This window comes from Xylaria bambusicola, assembly GCF_022495145.1.
Source record: "Xylaria bambusicola strain CBS 139988 unplaced genomic scaffold F5B22scaffold_72, whole genome shotgun sequence".
In the NCBI taxonomy this organism is placed as follows: Eukaryota; Fungi; Ascomycota; class Sordariomycetes; order Xylariales; family Xylariaceae; genus Xylaria; species Xylaria bambusicola.
The window spans coordinates 119736-137732 of record NW_025953625.1 but is presented as its reverse complement, the minus strand read 5'-3'; the positions used below and the strand labels follow the sequence as shown (position 1 = coordinate 137732).

Sequence of the window (17997 nt, the reverse complement as noted above, 5' to 3'; positions counted from 1 at the left end):
TATATCGTCAATCTGGTTCAAAGACAAGCTGTCTCGACAAAGATGTGGTGGAATAATAGCTAACATTTCTGTAACAAGCCCGTCAATATGGCCCAATTAGCCGTTCTTATACATGCTCATATCAATTCGTCTCTCCTTCTCACTCCTCTGAAAGCTCTTACCACAAATCATCATCCTCAATCCGGCTACTGAATTGGTGCCGCACTAGGAATCGTCTCATTGATACCGTGCAGTTCTTTCAGCAAAGGCAAGCGAACCTCTCTTGTGAGCAAGAGCTCGTCAATTTGACTGTCATACTGTACCACACTTCCTCTGGTGTATCCTCGGATTGTCAGATACTCCAGAGATTTCGGTAGCGCCTCGGCGAGCCGAAAGGGGGCATCGTGATACCGGTTCAACCTGTCACTAGGTCCTAGCAGAAGCTTGATGCCGATACTCAGGTGTGTTAGTGATTCGAAGTCATGCAATGGCCCTATTGTTTCTCCGTATTCCCATGTGTCTTCAGCCAAGCACGCCGTGCTGATCTCCTCGTCTCTATCGTACCATTCGTCTTCGGTTTCTAGTTCCTCTTCCTCTTCCTCCTCGTCACACTCATCATATCCGGTTTCAAAGAGACAGCGGTCCAAGTCAATATCGACTTTGCGCAATGATGCCTTGTGTATGGCCAAGGCCTGGCCAATTGTCTTTGCAGATACAGGCGAGAACCCGCCATCTGTAGTAAGATGACCACCAGTTGTGAGGGTAATCTCCTCCAAAAGTTTCGGTGCTCTGATGAGAGACCAAATGACATCTCCTCCGTACATAGAGTGACCAACATGGATCCTCTTCACATTTGAAGTTGCGGGTGGAAAACGACGCAGAGGACCCCCATTATAATTTTGTCCTACTCCATCCGTAGTTACACTCTCTATAGCGGGAAGTCGATGGAACAATTGGAGCATTCGCAAAATATCGAGATATATGTAATATCTGGGGTCCCCTAGAGTAAAATGGGTGGTAGGAAGAAGGATAACCTCGCGAAGCTTCTCCAAGTGCAGTTTGGGAAGCAAGCCATAGTTATTACGACGAAGCATATCGTCAACGATCCAGCTGCCCTCTTCGTATTCAATTTTCTCGATATTGGGACAGAGCATGAGGAGTAGTGCGGATGCGTAGTGGGCAAAGAGCCTGTCGCGATACGAATAGAAGCGCGCGTTCTCATGAAAAGGATTGCCACCCAGGGTTTCCTCGCGGGCGGCAATGAGCTCTGGCTTCATCCAGGTCAGGACCCTGACCCATTCGGACCTTACTGGCTCCTCAAGACCTAGATCCGTGAGGACTTGCAAAATTCCATGTTCTTGAGATATGTCTCGGGCGTTCTCTTCACCCCCTAAGCCCTCCGATTGATCAGCTCCTATCAAGTAGGAATCATCCCAGCGGAGGTGACAGCAAAAAACGAATTCCTTTACGCTTGATGCGAGGTTGGGTTCCCTGATGTAGTCTAGAATAAGAGGATATAGCTTCTGAATATCATCTTCATTATGGACTCGGATGCTCATGTAATGCCTATGTTGCTGTAGCTGGGGCTCGAAAGACATGGCTAGGTTGGGGATACTTTGAAGAGCGTGGTGAAAAGCATTCGATGAAGGAAGGAAGCTAAAGCTGGCCAAAAGAATGAGAAATCGCATGGTTTAAGCAGCAGACAACGGGAATTATGAGAAAAAAATCGTTGTTTTTATAGATTGGGAGCTGTTGGTACCATAATGCGGCGTTGGCTGTTGTTGACTAACAGCTGCATAAGGCTGCCTAAACACAATCATCCAATTCTTCGCAAAACGCTTTCGGTTCGTAACCAAGCTCGATAACATTGATCATATCCCTGGTCGCCTGTGCTTTGTTGCCTAGTGAGTTGCGAAATACCGCTATACAGCACAGCACAATCCTCATACGTATGTGTTCCTTCGCTGCATTTCCCTACAAAGCAAGGTAGCGGTTAGGTACAAGAAGATCGCGAGGATTTAGCTACATACATAGTCTGAGATCGACTCCAGGCTCTACCGGTATACAGTCAGATTAACTTGTAAGGCGAGACTAGTATAGCTCCGGAAAAGCTTCACGATGACTGCCGGATTCTCCAAATGCTATAGCCCCTAAATCTAATCTGTTCCCATAGGGACATAGTAGTGTTGTATGGATACTAAGTCTCCTCTATAGGTATAACATTGTCTTTCATGACGGGATGATGACAATACCTAGTGAAAGTTACAGTAGACAGGCAGACACAGCAGTACCTAGATCAGGCGGTTTCGATTACGCTAAGCCCCAAAAGCCACCCCATTGCTTGCCCCAGCTGCTGCTACCTACTTAGGCCTAGTAGTACCTAAAGTAGCGTATCATGACGCGATTGCTGGGTGAGCTGAGGCAGGGTTAATCCACACTTCCATCCACACCATCGGTTCAGGCTGCTAACGTGGTAATATGTAATTTACCTACAATGTACTGTAGGTACACCTACGTAGGTAGGTAGAGACGGAGTTACTCATTGGTGTAAGTGCGTTGGCACTTCTGAAGGAAACTTGAATAACCTTGCGACCTTACCCTTATCAAGGCGACAATGCTTATCCCTACTGCACCGCATCTGCAGTCCCAACTCTCACGACGTCCGTAATCAACTCACCGAAACGGTACAACATCGCTTAGCCATCGTTAGGCCGTCGATACCGAGCTTCCGGTCCTAACCTGCTTCGCTTCCTTCACCTGACGGTTCCCTTCCATCGCCATTACATTCCTATAAACTCTACGAGGACTTGAATTCTGTGGTTTCTCTACCGTGTCCACAAAGATACACAGGCAGCCATGGCGCATGACTTTACCTCGCTTGGTGAAGCCATCCTTCGGAATTTGTGGAATATCGTGCGCTGGATTGCCTTTTTCTTCGTAAGCCAGTCCGCAAATGTCAAGCTAACCTGGGGTGCCTAACTAAACCAACCTCAATTCTATAGAAGCTCGTCAGTCTGGCATTCGTCGTTCCCATCATTGGATTGATCATCTTTGATTTCTGCCTGTGGCTTTGGAGATTATATCGCCCTTCGCGACCTGCCGACTCGCCTCACCCATCTCCCCGCCTACCTAAAGACTACGTACAACAACAACCACCACCCACTCCAATTAAGGCTCGCAGTAGTGCCATCAGTCATGAGACCGAGCCGAAGACTCCCGAGAAAAGAGTTGCTCATGGGCCACTAACGAATGATTGAAGAATGCGCTGCGATATTGTATTTATATGGGGAATGCCATAGCCATTGCTACAATGGTCTCTGTTCATAAGAGAATCTTGAATTTGGTGGACAACATCTAATTCCTACGCAATCTGCGACAGCACTTTTATCAAATCGCTGGTCACGCCCATCGCTGTTACGTCACCACCTGCACCAGCGCCCTGGATAATGAGCGGGTTGCCTCCGTAGCGCTTGGTGTAGAAGCTGATGATGTTGTCGCTTCCCTTGAGGGCTGCGATTGGATGGGACTTGTCAAACATTTCTAGGCCAACCTTGACGGCCTTGGATGCCATGTCGATGCTTCCGACGAACCTGACCACCTTCCCTTGCTTCTGGGCCGCGGATTTGGTCTCTTCCATTTGGGAATCAAACTCGGGCAATTTCTCCAAGAATTCATCACCACTTGAGACAGTCTCGAGCTCCTTTGGAATGAGGCTTTGCACCGGGAATGATGTAGGTGATTCCACTGCAAGTCCCGCCAATCGTGCCAGAATAGTTAGCTTTCGAGCAACATCTAAGCCGTTGAGGTCGTCTCGAGGATCCGGCTCCGTATATCCCAGCTCTTTTGCCTTTCTAACCTCGGCAGACCATTGTCCACCAGACCCTTCGACGGGAGCAAACGAGTTGAACAAGAAAGACATGGTTCCGCTGAATACACCTTCGATTTTAGTCACTTCGTCACCGGTATCCACTAGATCTTTCAGTGTTGAAATAACAGGGAGGCCAGCGCCAACAGATGATTCGTGGTAAACTTTGGCGCCAGAGGTACTCGCAGCAGTGAAGATATCTTGCCACAGCTTGTACGAGCCGGAAAAGGCCTTTTTGTTGGGGGTTACGATGCTGATGCCGCGGCTCAGGAAGAGCGGGTAGGCATCTGCAATATCTTGGGAACTCGTGTTATCCACTAATACAGCTTTTGACGGTGCAGCAGCGAGGTAGTCTGCAATCTGTGGCAGTGCCATGGGTGGCTTGGAAGACGAAGAAAGCTCCTGGAGCACATTTTCGATACCGAGAACTGAGTAATCGGGGTTGAAGACAGCCTTCTTGCTTGAAGATATGTAGCATAGACTAAGCTTAGGCGTTGGTTTTCTTGTTGCAAGAGCTGAAAGCTGGGACAGGAAGCATTTGCCTACCCCTCCAGCGCCTATTGCATGATGTACATCAGCTACACAGTTTCTAGTACTCGCTCATAATCTTACGATGGCTTACCAATGACGGCAATGAAAACTTGGTTAGTCGTAGACATTGTGATGAATTTAATCAGCCGAAAGAAAAGGGAAGAAGAAAAAAAGAAAAAAGAAAAAACCCGAGTTGAAAGCTAACGTCTCACGGGAATATCACGAAGAGCACAGCGTGGGGTAAACTTTGTGCTCTCAGGCCGATCGCGGGGTTCTGGCCTGCCATGTCTCAGGGAGCAGTCAGGGCCCACAGGGTTGGTCTCGACATCCAGGTCGCGCTAGCCAAGTACCTGAACTACTGCGCCGTACAGCTACTTACAGGGCTGTCCCAACTCCTGACCCCTGCTTGGGAGAGGTACGCAACACGCTAAAGCGCCTCAATCCAAGCCTGACGACGTCCCATCCATACTACTACCTACTTACATAGTAGTATGTACAGAACGTCTTCGCATCGCGGATTAGATGCTATATAACCAGCCCAAATTCGACTCCCTCCAAACCCTGGTGATCCTTCAGACTGCGCTCATTATTACTACCGGGTAGTTTCGACCTAGCAAGCAGTTGCGGATTCAAAATGCCCCAAGATCCAAACCTATATGGCCAACGGCCTTCGAAGAAACAAAAGACAGAGATTCCGCTCTCAAGCTCTCTGGCCTTCGCATCACAGCTCAACTCGTTGATGTCGGCGCCCTCAGCCGTGTCTTCTGCATCCTCAGTCGGGTCGTCTTCAGGGCGTCCGCGTCCCTCCAAAACCAAAGATGACATATTCTCATCTATCAAAGCAAAGCGGAAGCCGGGACCGTCCTTGTCTCGAAACGACGAGAGCAGCACAACCAAGTCGAATGATAGCAAGATTAAGCTCAAACACGTGCACAACACTGAGGAAGAGAAGAAAGACTTCGCGCGTGCCCGGCGTAAGATGGAGGAGAAGGCGCGCTTGTATGCGGCCATGAAGCGCGGCGACTACATCGCCAAGGAGAACGAAGCCGCTCCCCTCGTAGACTTCGATAGAAAGTGGGCAGAAAAACACCCGGAAGACGATGGTAACGAGCGCTACTCGAGCTCCGGCAGCGACAACGAATCCTCAGATGATGAAGGCGCAACACGAGGGACAGAGTTGGTAGAATACCAGGACGAGTTCGGACGCACGCGCACAGGCACACGGGCAGAAGTAGACCAAATACGCCGCCGCGCAGCACGCTCAGCGCTAGGTGCTGCCGAGCTGGAGGACATGGCCGCGATGCCGACGGCGCGGCCGCAGAACTTAATCTTCGGGGACGCAATCCAGACCGCGGCGTTCAACCCAGAGGCCTCGACGCTCGACGCCATGGCGTCTCTCGCAGCGAAGCGCGACCGCGAGCCCACGCCGCCGCCCGACACGCACTTTGACGGACGCGCGGAGATCCGCACAAAGGGCACCGGGTTCTACCAGTTCTCGCAGGAGGGGGAGGCGCGGAAGGCGGAGATGGCGAGTCTGGCGGCCGAGAGGGCGAATACGGAGCGCGTCCGACGCGAGCGCGAGGCGGAGAAGGAGAAGAGACGGAGAGAGATCGAGGAGAGGAGGAAGAAGATCGGGGCGAGGCGCGCCGAGAAACTTGCCGATAATTTCTTGGATGGGCTGGCTGGTGAGATGATAGGGAGTGGGAAAGGGGGTGAGAAAGGGGATGACGGAGTGGGGGCATCGAAAGACGCTGATACCAACGGTTGATACTCCGACTTTAATGGATTATATGCCTACCTTCACATATATTTCTACGCATTATATCCAACCTGAACAGATCGAGCATGCAACTTGTTAAGGCCATGATAAATACGACATGGTGGCACCTGAGAGAAGCAACTCTGTAATGTCAAGTCCGTATTAGAAACACAAGTGTATATACATCTAGATCCCCCATGAGCCTGGCACAAAGTGCAACTTCTATAGATACCTTTCACCCCAATACCCTGGAATCCGGAATACAGCCATATATCAGCAGCAGCCTACCATTGTCCCCGGTAAAGCTAGCCACAGACACAGAACAAACTACAACATACATGAATGGGAAACATCAAAATACCAACCAACGCCAAAACAAACCATAGGAGTACCCAGGCCCCATCACAGTATGTTGCCAGGTATCAAACGTCGCATACACTAGGATATTATTAACCCAATCATCACTCAACCTCTCTTTATTGTCCGACACATTTCGCATCATGATTAGAATATCTAGGTAGTTCACGTTAGCTAACCGTCTATATGAATCCACAAAACGACCAATAATGTCGCATTCAATACTAATCGGACATTCATCCTTGAATCACGAAGCATAACTCCCGGACGTGGAAGTATTGCTTTCTATCTACTTACTTATCAAGTCTACCTCATATGGAACGTCTATAACTATACTCAGTCGATAATGGAACATCTACCAAGATATATATATAAACAATGCACAATAACGCTCGTTGGACAGGAACCGGGCACATCTTCATAATGTATGTGTTTGAACCAAGCCAGATATACTCCCTCAGATAAACATTTAGAACACAACTTTCGACGCCGTCTTCCCTACTATTTGCCAGGCTTCAATATTCGACTGTGTCCATATATTATATATAAATAGTAATGGTAGCGGTAAAGGACGGGTGCCAGTAGTGGCGTACTATGTACTTAGGTATAATTGGGGAGTTACAGAGGATGGTATGGTGTATATATCTAAGCAGTCGAAAATTCAGACTGCCTATTCCAAGGTGAAAAAGCCAGATGACGCCAGTTTTTGTCTAGTTCAATGAACCCTCGCAATACCCAAGAAAAGACATCAGTATAGCCAAGGCGGCCACTCCAAAAACAAGATTCCCCTACGCCATTTGATGCCTGTGCCTTCGTGTGTTCCCGCGCTATGTACAGACCTTCCCGGGTTGTGGTCGAATTTGAAATCAAAAGATATATATAATATTGGGCTGGTCATGTGGAATTGAGTAATGCATACCCCAGCATTTCACGTCAACCACCACAAACATCCACATTCGCTTAATTCATTACCACTCGACCCGTCGCCACGTTCCCACATGTATGGACCGAAAGAGCGACGATTATAATATGATTTGCTTCCTTTTTCGTCGGTTTCTAACGTCACTTCCGCGATCTCGATCACGATAGGGTCTCCATTTTCATCAACTGCAGGAACAGCTGGTTCTCCCTGTTCGCCAACCACTATCTGGCGGCATGTTGGTGTGAGCGCATCTATTTCAGGATCGCGACGTTCTTCCACCTTGACAATCTTTGGATAAGGTGGAAATGGCGGCGGTATCATAGGAGGCGAGCTGAAATAATTCGTTTCTGTTGATGATGTGCTGCTTGTTGTAGAAGATGTTGACGAGGCCGACGAAGTTGACGACGTTGTAGACATTGTTGACCCGCTGCTCGAATGCTCTCCTAGGTGAGTACGCCAATAATCATCGTCTGATCGCGTATCATCGTAATCCATCGTAAGCTTCTCAGCGCTTCCGCGTTTTCGTATTTTTTGGTCCTCTGAAGACTGGGTAGGCATTGGACTACTCGATTGGCTCCCAGTGCTACTAGAGGGCATAGGGAATGTATAGGTATTAGTTTGGTTGGGATAGATGAGAATTTCAAGAATGGTACTTGGCCATGTGCAAATCCACGGCTTTTCACCACTGTGTGCTAGGCCTTTTCGCTTGAAGTCAAATCCAAACGCTGTGCGTCTTTGTTTTTCCTCTCCTTCAGAAGACGAATAGGTCAAAAATTGCTCCGGCAAGAGGACGGTCTTCTCATAGGGAAGTGCGAGAGCCCAGGCAGGACCACGTGAAGGTTCGAAGGTGTCGTTTACTAATTCAAGCTGCTGATCTGTCAACGACGGCGGTTGGACCCCATAGGAGTAAATGTTGGAGTCTATCGTATACGAGTGATTGTAAGTTAGGTCTAGTGCGTATGCAGTGACATCAGTCGAACTAAGCTTCCGGCGAATAGATATAACTAGCTGAGACATAACAGCATCGCAATTCCACGCACGGCCTTGGCTTGTGTCTTGGAAGCATGTGTTTGAGTAGCGAGGACTCAGAAGTGGTAGAGCATACGGTCCTTCGGGGAGATCCGGTAAACCTAGTGGCACAGATGTTAGGGGTACAAAACCAGGAGGTTTCCCCGCTCCGTATGATTGTCTATAAAGTATTAGTATCGATTCGGAGGGGGCGAGCCGAGGAGTCAAAAGTCTCACCTGTCCTTATCTGACTTGCTTAGCTGACGCCCGAATACGGTGCCAATGACCGTTCCTAGAATAACACCTAGCAGAACTAGTACAGTTGCCCCAAGTAATAGAGCCCAGCATGGAACAACGCCCCAAACCTTTCGTCTCGCAGCGAATTTCCAATTCTTTTCCTTTTCATTTGTGACGGCGAGGGCAGCAGTGTTGATTGAGTGATGGCTAGCCTCGGAGACGATACTCCTTACGGAATGACGAGACTCAGGGGAACGGAGTTGATGTAGGTCTTCTGTAGATGAAAATTCTGGGTTTCGGGTCGCTAAGCCAATGCCACCGGCACCAGGGATGACGAGGTTCTGCGCAAGCTGCCGCTCAGTCTGCGTCGGGGAAGGTGATGACGCTGACGCCGGTTGAGGGCTGCTTATCCTCGCAGGCTTCTGAGCGTAACCCTCCACAGGATACCTCGTGTAAGGCGGCAGTTGTTCTGTATGACCATCGGGCCCAATCATATCCGCCACTTCTTCTCCATCCGGGCCAAGCCTTCGTTGATAATTATCTGCCGTGCCAGGGAAACCCACGTTTATCTCACTTTGTGGCGCCCGGTCACTTGGTCCATCCTCTGCCGTACCTACATTCTGTGGATATATGCCATAAGGGTGGGTCGGGCCTCGAGGTCCGTTGTAGGATCGCTCTGAGAGGGGCGCTGTTGAAGAAGTTGCTAAACTGGCGGTCCTAGCTAATCGAACATCTTGTGGATACATCTGATAAGGGTGTGAAGGGCCCCGAGGTCCTTCGTAAGGTGTCTCAGTAGACATTATGGGAGACTCGGTAGATACGGTCGATGACCTCGCAGGTGCCCGTTCCAGCCTGTTATCCGCGCTATATGAATCGGAGAAATCTTGGCCAGGGGCCGATTTTGCCATACTCGAGGGACGAGAAGTCATGGTGCGTGCGGCTGGCTGGTCTCGAGATGAAAACGATGGATATGCGACGTGGGACGCATGGTTTTGTGCGTTTTGAACAGGTCGGAAGCCGTCAGAAACTGCCAAGGCCTGCAAGTCGTAGTCATCATCGTCGCCGTCACGCAATACATGCGACAGTCTAGTGGACGCTGCGCGTGAGACGGGGCGATCCGACTCGGACGACTTGTTGTCCGCTGGGTCACCCATTACTGCCGTGAAAAATCCAAAGACAACAAAATTAGTGGATAAGCTGGGCGACCGGGTCACTCGGATAAGCGTTGACGCTTCACAGCATTAATGGCTCGATAGGCAGGCGGAGTCTCTAGTTTGCCAGCAGCATCGAAAGAAGAAAGCGTATTATCAATTGGCTCGCGGTTGTCTGATGGTCGGGTTGTTCGACGTCGTCCCTAATCGACGGGCTGTGGTCCCTCAATCCCCCTGCAGGTCTCAGGTGTCTATCGCGGGTTGACGGACGGCTGTTGTGCCAGTATGGATAGGTAGGCTATGGCGGTCTGCGTATATTGGTTGATGATTGACTTCGTCCTCGATGTAGGCGTCAACGTCGATGCCGCTCGCGTAGTGTTCGGGTGTTGTAGATGTAGTTGGCAATAAGGTAAGTCAGGATCTGACACGGTAGTCCAGCAGGGAGGGCAAAGGGAGTGTGGCTGGACGAATGAATGGCGGATGGTCAGGGCGACTCTGGTTAGGGGGTCTGGGAGGGCTACCTAGGTACACTGTGGTTGTCGTTCGGGCCAGTCCTGTTTGACTCTAGCGAGTTTCGGAACTTGGCACCCATGCAGACCCAAAGGCGCGCTAGGGGCAGAGCTAGGGGGAAAGCCAGCTCTGGCCAGCTAATGAGAAGTGCAGTTGAACCGCCCCAGACATCCATGGATGGAAGCAGGTACCTAGGGCAGTACTAGGGCAGTACTAGGGTAGTACTAGGGTAGTACCTGTATGTACGTGCTGCTGCCAGGATGTGCCCTAAAGGGTTCGAACTGGGGTACCTAGGCCTCGTATTGGCCCGTATCTATCTTTGGCCCCACTTCTCCGATATCCCGCGCCGGCAGATAAGTACCTCTACTGTGAGAGCCAACCCCTACTTATACTGTGCCTATAATGAACTTACTGTAGGTACTTAGTCTCAATGTTAGCAAGTGGCATCTATCACGCATTGCAGTAGGTAGGAGTAGAGTGTAGGGGGTAAATAGTGCATACTTAGGTATTGGATGTCTTCGACTGTTGTGCACTGTTCCCGTAGCACGCACCAAGGTTGATGCTGCCACGGGGACATACCTACCTGCCTACAGTGGCTTAGACATGTGCTATCGATCAATACTGCTACCACCTACCAATATAGTTAGGTGCATGTCAGTGCTAAAAAGCACAGTACAGTAGCCGTGTGCGGCATAGACACTAGACTGTATAGGTACCTACTTAGAAATGCCAGACCATCCATACTAGAAACCATCGCAGGTATTGTCAGTCATTATTCATGTCAATATTGCTACATAAGCTTCAACTTCAGCCACCTGCTACCTGCTTGTCATGATTTCCAAGCCAACGTCGTCTGTCTCATTGTCGTATCGGATATAGATATTGTAAGCGTTCAAGCTCCCTTGACCGAGCCTCATCTGCCTCTAGGACGTACCAGCATTCACAGGAGATATTCGATCTTTGTATGAAACGGCCGACAAGTTTGCAAAACATCACCTACTATATAATCTCATTGCGTCGCTATGTCTCTCACGTCGGGTTCTTTTGGTGGCCACTTCTTGTCCTCGTATGGTACTTCAGTATGGGAGTATATGGGTAAAAGCTAGTCTCGCGGCTCGGCTGCCGGCCCTACTCGACGATGCTAAGAGCAGAGAGGATAGGTGCGTGCAGGTAGTGTAAGTTGTACCGTGAATACTGCTGAGTTGCTCTCTGCAGTACCTTGCACCCAAACTGAACGCAATGCACTCCATAGCGTCCCAGTGCAGGTGGGTCAGGGTGATCGAGACGAAGCACGGAGAATCAGGATTTTCTCGAGTTCAAGCCAAGCCAAGCCAAAACAAAAAAAAAAGAGGAAGAACGTTTTCCTCATTGCGGGACCCCCGGCTACATCCTGTGCCCTCTACAGTCGATTCTGACTTTACTCGTTCATGGCCAGATCGGAACCTGGCTTTGACCCCTTGTTCAGCCCTTCAGATCTCGAAAGTGTATTTGGTCATGATACACTGCCAGTTTATCATTACCGTAGCGTGTACCGAGTCGGCAAATTTGTAAGTTGGTACCGGGGCCCCCTTGTTGCAAGCCCGGTACTTCGATGCTGTCGTCCAGGGCTAGGGACATCTTAACTTTGTTGCACAATCTCAGAACAGCGAATACCGGCGGCACCTGGTGGACGCATACCTACTACCTCTTCTCTTGCCTTGGCTAGTACACTACCAGTATGTCCATTGATATAACTGCCTTTATGGTAAGTAGTGATCGATATACAACTTGTAATAGCTCCATAATTCTATAGGAGAGCGTAGGTAGTTGAGTTCACCAGTTTTGACAATGGCTCCGGCCGGTTAAAATTCGAAGTTTTTCCGGCCAGCCCTATCGCAGAGTGGTCCCTGTCTAATCTACCGGTACAATATAGTAGAGTAAGCACTTTACTTTACCTTTCGATCACTGTCTTGTTACCAGCGGGTCGATATTGCACGGTACCTGTCATGGCCAAGCGTCTTAAGTACGTACCTATGACTTGACTAATAGTGATGTAACAGCGGTCTGTAAGACTGTCAGTGTAAGGTGAGTGATTTAGGGCCAAACCGCCTCGAATAACTGGCTATCCAGGCGGCATTAATGCTCACACTTATTAGTAGTTATTTCGAGGATAGAACCTCGATATAATATTCTCTAGTTGCCGGAGTGGGGATCCCGCAATTCTGTGTTGTGGGCCGAGACATTTCACGATTTCAATCCTGATGAGGGGCTTAACGGCAACGTGAACTACGGCATCGATGACACTGCCGCGCTACCCGATTACTCCTTCTCAAACGAGAGTCGCCTACTTGAAATGCCAATCAATCGGCATCACCGCAAGATAACATCTACTATTATTAGTTAAACAACTAATGCTTCGGCTATAGATGGCCTCTTAGAAAACCAGGTCCCTACCCTACGTAATTCCAAGGCAATTCAGCTTTTCATGAAACGAGGAGTGAGACAGTGCACAGCATGAATATATATATATATATATATATCTACCTACTATATATACATAACCAACATATACGCACGAACAATGAACAACGATATAACTGGACTAGGTAGTGCAGTAGCGATTCGTCTGTTCCCTACCGTCAGTACAGTCAGCTCCATGTAGAGACCGATACTCTGCCTGTCCCGCAGGTTGTTCAATGTAATGTAATCAACACTAGTACCTACATAATAGTCAGCAACTTCTAAGAGCATACCTATGTCTGTTAGGATGCAAGTAAGGACCTAGGTTAGACACCAGGTATTGTAGTGCAGTCTGCTTTCTTCATATGACGCCATTACTATCACCTATCACGTCCGTCTTATTTACCCCAATATGAAGTCGTGACAGCGGGCATCTCTCCCTTCTCTTCAAAGCTTCTCATCAGCCGGTTTCTAACGTTGCCATCCTAACGAGCTGGCGCTATCTACCCGTCACTAGAAGGTATCGCGGCTATAGTCAGCGGCTTACCCAGCCAAGCTTCAATAGTTGCTTATCCCAAGGTATTTTTAGCCCAGTGCATTCAAAAGGCTCAGCACGCCTGTTGCTTACCCAGGAATGTCAAAATGGCACCACCTAACTAATTACCCGGCTGGCAGCAACTACGGCAACAATGGTACCATTTGGCAAGCCAATGCGCGAGGCCCACTTCGGCTTCGCAGATTCCTATGTGCCTCTGAATCACGGTTCCTTTGGAACATTCCCTAATGCCGTACGCGAGTATCAGCGGAGGCTACAGGGCGAAACCGAGGCTCGCCCTGATACCTTCATCAGATTTACGTATCCTAAGCTCCTGCTTCAAGCACGACAGGCCATTGCACCACTGCTAGGGGCTGATGCCGAAGAGGTGGTCTTTGTGCCAAATGCTCTCACCGGCATCAACACGGTTCTGAGAAATCTGACGTATGTAGAAGGCGACGTGATTCTCTATTTCAGCACCATATACGGTGGATGTCTTAAGACAGTTCTCTCGCTCGAGGAGACGACTCCCGTTCGTGGCTATTGTATTGACGTGCTCTACCCTATCGAGGACGATGAGATTCTCAATAAAGTAAAAGTTGCACTTGCCGCGATACAGCAGCAGGGGAGACGAGTTGTGTTGGCTTTGTTTGATACAGTCCTAACATTTCCTGGTGTGCGATTTCCCTGGGAGTCGCTCGTCCAATTATACAAGCAACATGGCATTTTAACTTGCATCGATGCTGCTCACGGCATAGGCAATATCGGGTTGGCCCATCTCGCTGACGTCGGGCCTGATTTTGTCATTAGTAACTGTTATAAGTGAGCGTGACCCCCTTCTGACGTCTCTGTTCTTTTTTTCAATTCTTTTTTCTTTTCCCTCTCTCTTTCTGAGTTTGGTGTTTGGCTTGGAGCTTACGCTGCAGCTGAGTCGTATTTAGGTGGCTCATGGTTCCTCGTGGGTGTGCAGTCTTATACGTTCCTAAACGTAATCAACACTTGATTAAAACAACATACCCCACGGATGGTCGCTATCTATCTCAAGCCGATAGGAAATCTATTCCGTCCACGAAATATTTTGGTGATCTCTTTGAACACGTTTCTACCATAGACACGTCGCCCTATTTGTGTGTATTAGAGGCCTTGAAGTTCAGGAATGAGGTATGTGGTGGCGAGGAACAGATACGTACCTACTGCATAGGGCTCGCGAAGCAAGGCGGGGAGCTGATGGCCATGCTCATGAGTACAGAAGTCCTCAAGAGTAAGACTGGCACTCAGCAAGAGTGTTGCTTCACGAACGTAAAACTTCCCCTCAGCGTTGTTAAAGACAGGTCCGTCGGCGGTGCTCCGGCGGTCAGAGGAATTCTCCCTGGTGACGCCCAAGACGTAGCCTATTGGATAACAGAGAGGAGCGTGAACGAATTCGACACGTATCTAGCGGTCAGATATTATAACGACGGCTTTTGGGTACGGCTCTCGGGCCAAGTCTACCTCGACCGCAGTGACTTCGCGTGGGCTGCGGGGGTACTGCTTGAACTCTCTGCTAGGGCCGAACGAGGTGATTGGAAGTCAGGCACAAGTATTCTGCCCGACTCACGAGTAGATTACCGGTAACCGGGTGTCTGTGAAGGCCAATGGGAAAGACTCATAAATGCATGTTTCGCACCCCGCGCTTCTTGATTGCTGAGATCGGGATGATCAAGAACCGAGGGTTAGTTACCCCAAGCCAGTCAGCTCGGGGAATTGGCATACGACCCTGGTGATGATTGGAAGGGAAAGAGGAAGTGGGAGAGAGGAACGATGGACTTGAGTTTTCACTTTTCTATGTATTTTCACCCTTCTTTATGAGACGAGGCTGCTATTTGACAACCTCCTTCACCGCCAATACGAATATGCATGACGATCATCAAAAGTATTCTTATTACTCAATAAAGCCGAGAATCGTCTTGTGCTTCTCAGCAATGCAATTTAGGCGAATACAACGATCGACAGCTGCACATGTACCTGTCTGTGTTACTGCTCCTGTTGACGATTCAAGTTGGAGATCTTATCCAGTGGTGAGTAATACTATCATTGTATACGTATTCAGCTTTCTCCGATGACTGCCCAAGTTCACGCGAACCGGCACTCGAGATGTGACGGTAGGTAGGTAGGTAAGCATGCCCAACCCGAGAAGAGACAGCTTTGATACCTTGCTCGGGCTCATGCTCGTGCGCGGTCGAGTCCATGTCTCACCTCGCTCGGAATGCGGCTCAAGAAAAGTAGGCATCAAAAAAGTCAGCCTTAGCGTGGGGTGTTATGGTGTGCCTACTCGAAGCCGGTTTGGAAGGGTCTGTCTCCTGTGCCAGACGATGCAGTGCATATGGCTGCCTTAGGGCGCCTCATCCGCCCGACCCAGAAGCATTGCGCAAGGTGAGGAACAAACGGGGCGAAAGGCTCAAAGTCGAGGTGGATGGCGCGGGGATTGACTGGCCAGTCATGACCGTTGTCGCTGCAGAACGCATGGGAGGAAACGGGGTCAGCAGCAGCCAACCGTTGCTAGCTTACCGAGCCGGAAGACGGTCCTCCACTGAGGCTGTTCGCTCGAGCTGCGCCGTCCAGTAGCTGACCTCCATTTGCTTCTCCAAAACGCACAGCCAGATGCAGGAAGACCTGTCTCTTGCAGAAGACTATCTGGTTAGGGTCAGTTGGGCGTACCCGTAGACGAGACCTGAGACCTTGCAATCTTTCCGAGTGATATGATATTTACAAGCACCGCACCCAAGCGTACTGTAGGCTTCTTGGCTGTCCATCTGATTGATGGCTGCATGCTTGGATGTGAGCAGCCACGCCCGCATTAACGCGATGACTGAGCTACAGGGGGGATGGATGTGTTGGATCAGTGACGGAGGTCTCAGATTATTCAACTGAGTACGTGGTTTTCCGCATCAAGCGCACGGCACGCTTTGAGCATTGTTTCTGCACTTTGTTGCTTAGTTCTTTCACATATAAGTCAGCTTTAGCTCGTCCCTCGCCCCAATTGCCTCTCATACCTCTACTCAAACAGCCCCTTTCCCTTCAACGTTGCCCTGGTTCCTGCTTTGGTGATCGTGTGATCAGCGTCGCCTGGTTTGCTACATCCTCATTCTAGGACGTCTCCCCAGGAAACCCCACGCCTCACCTCGTGTGTGAGCCGAGTCTGGTAGTATCACAAGATTGCCGATCTTGGATATCAGCAATCTGTTGATTGCTGGTGATTGCCGGGGTTGTCTAGACGCCCGCGTTGTGATACTAAGCACTACATACTTGCCTTCATCTTCCGCCCACCAAATAATAAATACCTCCTATGATGGATCCCCGCCGGTACCCCTCAGACGCGTTGTCCAATGGTTCGACGAGATCAGTTTGGTCCACAACTGAGTCGGAATCATTTGTTTATACAGACGATCCGGACTGGGCTCCATGGTGGGGCTACGACGGCGTCCGCGGCGCAGTGACGCGGAAGGACGATAGGCGGGACGACCGCCGTGTACGTGTTGCCGCACACTTCCTACGAGGCCCATTCGCGGGATACAAGTCCAAAAAGCATAGTAGCCACCGCCATCATCATCATCGGGATTCGGACTCACAATCCAGCTACAGCTCCAGCTCCGGATCCTCATCCTCCTCCAGGAGGCATCGACACTTCTCACCAGGCCCGTCAGCAATGCCCCCTCCGGCCCATGCAAACCCAGCATCTCCTCATATGCATTATCAAGAACCCCCTCCGCAATTTGGCCACTTCCCCCAAGCTCCGCCAATGGGTATGTATGGACATCGTCCTCCTCCACCTCCACCAGCAATGGCAGGGCCACCGCCACGACCTGGTTTTGAGGCAGGCTTTATCCAAGTGGGTGGTGGTGGCGGGCCACCACCACAACGTGATCCTGTGTGGGGTCACGATGCCCAATACAACGGAGAGCCAGAAGTGTGGGACTGACGCTTCATTGGTTTATGAGACACGATGAGGAACATGATGCACTTTTTAATGTTATCTTGCTACAGCGATAATTCTTGTTTGCTACTACAGTAACTGGAGTGACACAGTCTCCTCTGCTTTTGCGCCGCATTCGCGATATTGTATTTATTCACACGGCGTTTACCTATATCTTTGTTCAAACCAAAAACAGTTGATATTAGGATGTTCTGCTGGGTAACCTTGCTTGGCGTTCGGTACGGCTTGGGATCAGGCGGGGGGGGCTCGCTTAATCGCTTTTTACGGTTGCTATGCTGGAACCATTCAACAACTGTTGTGTATCAATACGAGAACCCTCAAACATTTGAGATACCCGAATACCATCATGATTCTTTAATTTCTGCGCCTCCTTCTTCGTTTCACGCCCAACGAAGCGGCGCATCCCAGACACATGCCAGATTGCCAAGGACATGTCACGATATCTGTGTGTAAGTAAGGGTCTTCTGTGTAAACCGGGATCGTCCGATAGCACCGCATTTCCGTCTTACTCCACCTGTTACTGCCTCTCAAGTCTCCTCTTCTACTTTGCCAGCATTCTATGGTACCGGTAGGGGCCTGACTACCTCAATCTCCAGCTCTAGTCTAACCTGAACTTCAACTTCAACCTAAACCCGTGTCTTTCCACCCCCACCAACGTAAGCATGCATGTAGGAACATAGCAGCGCCAACCTGCACAACAAAGCCACAGTTCAAGACCTTGATGTGACGGG

At 49.8% G+C, this 17997-nt stretch overlaps 8 protein-coding genes across 8 annotated transcripts; 5 read left to right on the top strand and 3 right to left on the bottom strand.

Annotated features, from left to right (window-relative positions):
* Positions 1–185: 185 nt before the first annotated feature.
* On the bottom strand, positions 186–1577 carry F5B22DRAFT_639881 (uncharacterized protein; the record flags this gene model as incomplete). Its single annotated transcript, XM_047977780.1, has 2 exons — positions 186–399; positions 544–1577. 2 exons carry the CDS (start codon positions 1575–1577, stop codon positions 186–188), a joined length of 1248 nt encoding a protein of 415 aa, XP_047825747.1.
* A 903-nt stretch (positions 1578–2480) lies between these two features.
* F5B22DRAFT_522385 (uncharacterized protein) lies at positions 2481–3288 on the top strand. The gene is made up of 2 exons (XM_047972639.1): positions 2481–2916; positions 2982–3288. Exons 1-2 carry the CDS (start codon positions 2836–2838, stop codon positions 3234–3236), a joined length of 336 nt encoding a protein of 111 aa, XP_047825746.1. The 5' UTR covers positions 2481–2835; the 3' UTR covers positions 3237–3288.
* On the bottom strand, positions 2922–4756 carry F5B22DRAFT_522339 (homoserine dehydrogenase-domain-containing protein). The gene is made up of 2 exons (XM_047972634.1): positions 4467–4756; positions 2922–4401 (listed from the first exon to the last, which is right to left on the bottom strand). Exons 1-2 carry the CDS (start codon positions 4501–4503, stop codon positions 3341–3343), a joined length of 1098 nt encoding a protein of 365 aa, XP_047825745.1. The 5' UTR covers positions 4504–4756; the 3' UTR covers positions 2922–3340.
* F5B22DRAFT_522376 (uncharacterized protein) lies at positions 4493–6237 on the top strand. Its single transcript, XM_047972637.1, has one exon. It carries the CDS (start codon positions 5010–5012, stop codon positions 6141–6143), a length of 1134 nt encoding a protein of 377 aa, XP_047825744.1. The 5' UTR covers positions 4493–5009; the 3' UTR covers positions 6144–6237.
* A 732-nt stretch (positions 6238–6969) lies between these two features.
* F5B22DRAFT_522359 (uncharacterized protein) lies at positions 6970–9936 on the bottom strand. Its single transcript, XM_047972636.1, has 2 exons — positions 8659–9936; positions 6970–8602 (listed from the first exon to the last, which is right to left on the bottom strand). The coding sequence occupies exons 1-2, from the start codon at positions 9810–9812 to the stop codon at positions 7420–7422; spliced, it is 2337 nt and encodes a 778-aa protein (XP_047825743.1). The 5' UTR covers positions 9813–9936; the 3' UTR covers positions 6970–7419.
* Positions 9937–13200: 3264 nt separating this feature from the next.
* F5B22DRAFT_522215 (aminotransferase family protein-like protein) lies at positions 13201–15022 on the top strand. The gene is made up of 3 exons (XM_047972633.1): positions 13201–13337; positions 13434–14115; positions 14235–15022. The coding sequence occupies exons 2-3, from the start codon at positions 13448–13450 to the stop codon at positions 14905–14907; spliced, it is 1341 nt and encodes a 446-aa protein (XP_047825742.1). The 5' UTR covers positions 13201–13337; positions 13434–13447; the 3' UTR covers positions 14908–15022.
* Positions 15023–16348: 1326 nt separating this feature from the next.
* Positions 16349–17352, top strand: F5B22DRAFT_522139 (uncharacterized protein). The gene has a single exon (XM_047972631.1). The coding sequence runs from the start codon at positions 16619–16621 to the stop codon at positions 17249–17251; it is 633 nt and encodes a 210-aa protein (XP_047825741.1). The 5' UTR covers positions 16349–16618; the 3' UTR covers positions 17252–17352.
* F5B22DRAFT_522143 (uncharacterized protein) lies at positions 17352–17791 on the top strand. The gene has a single exon (XM_047972632.1). The coding sequence runs from the start codon at positions 17453–17455 to the stop codon at positions 17717–17719; it is 267 nt and encodes an 88-aa protein (XP_047825740.1). The 5' UTR covers positions 17352–17452; the 3' UTR covers positions 17720–17791.
* The last annotated feature ends 206 nt before the right edge of the window (positions 17792–17997 follow it).

Coding starts and splice junctions, on each gene's coding strand:
- F5B22DRAFT_522385 (XM_047972639.1), top strand. CDS start 2,836: ATGGCGCATGACTTTACCTCGCTTGGTGAAGCCATCCTTCGGAATTTG. Junction 2,917..2,981: donor GCTGGATTGCCTTTTTCTTC/GTAAGCCAGTCC, acceptor TCAATTCTATAG/AAGCTCGTCAGTCTGGCATT.
- F5B22DRAFT_522339 (XM_047972634.1), bottom strand. CDS start 4,503: ATGTCTACGACTAACCAAGTTTTCATTGCCGTCATTG. Junction 4,402..4,466: donor AGTTTTCATTGCCGTCATTG/GTAAGCCATCGT, acceptor ATCATGCAATAG/GCGCTGGAGGGGTAGGCAAA.
- F5B22DRAFT_522376 (XM_047972637.1), top strand. CDS start 5,010: ATGCCCCAAGATCCAAACCTATATGGCCAACGGCCTTCGAAGAAACAA.
- F5B22DRAFT_522359 (XM_047972636.1), bottom strand. CDS start 9,812: ATGGGTGACCCAGCGGACAACAAGTCGTCCGAGTCGGATCGCCCCGTC. Junction 8,603..8,658: donor AGCAAGTCAGATAAGGACAG/GTGAGACTTTTG, acceptor AATACTTTATAG/ACAATCATACGGAGCGGGGA.
- F5B22DRAFT_522215 (XM_047972633.1), top strand. CDS start 13,448: ATGGTACCATTTGGCAAGCCAATGCGCGAGGCCCACTTCGGCTTCGCA. Junction 14,116..14,234: donor GTCATTAGTAACTGTTATAA/GTGAGCGTGACC, acceptor AGTCGTATTTAG/GTGGCTCATGGTTCCTCGTG.
- F5B22DRAFT_522139 (XM_047972631.1), top strand. CDS start 16,619: ATGATGGATCCCCGCCGGTACCCCTCAGACGCGTTGTCCAATGGTTCG.
- F5B22DRAFT_522143 (XM_047972632.1), top strand. CDS start 17,453: ATGTTCTGCTGGGTAACCTTGCTTGGCGTTCGGTACGGCTTGGGATCA.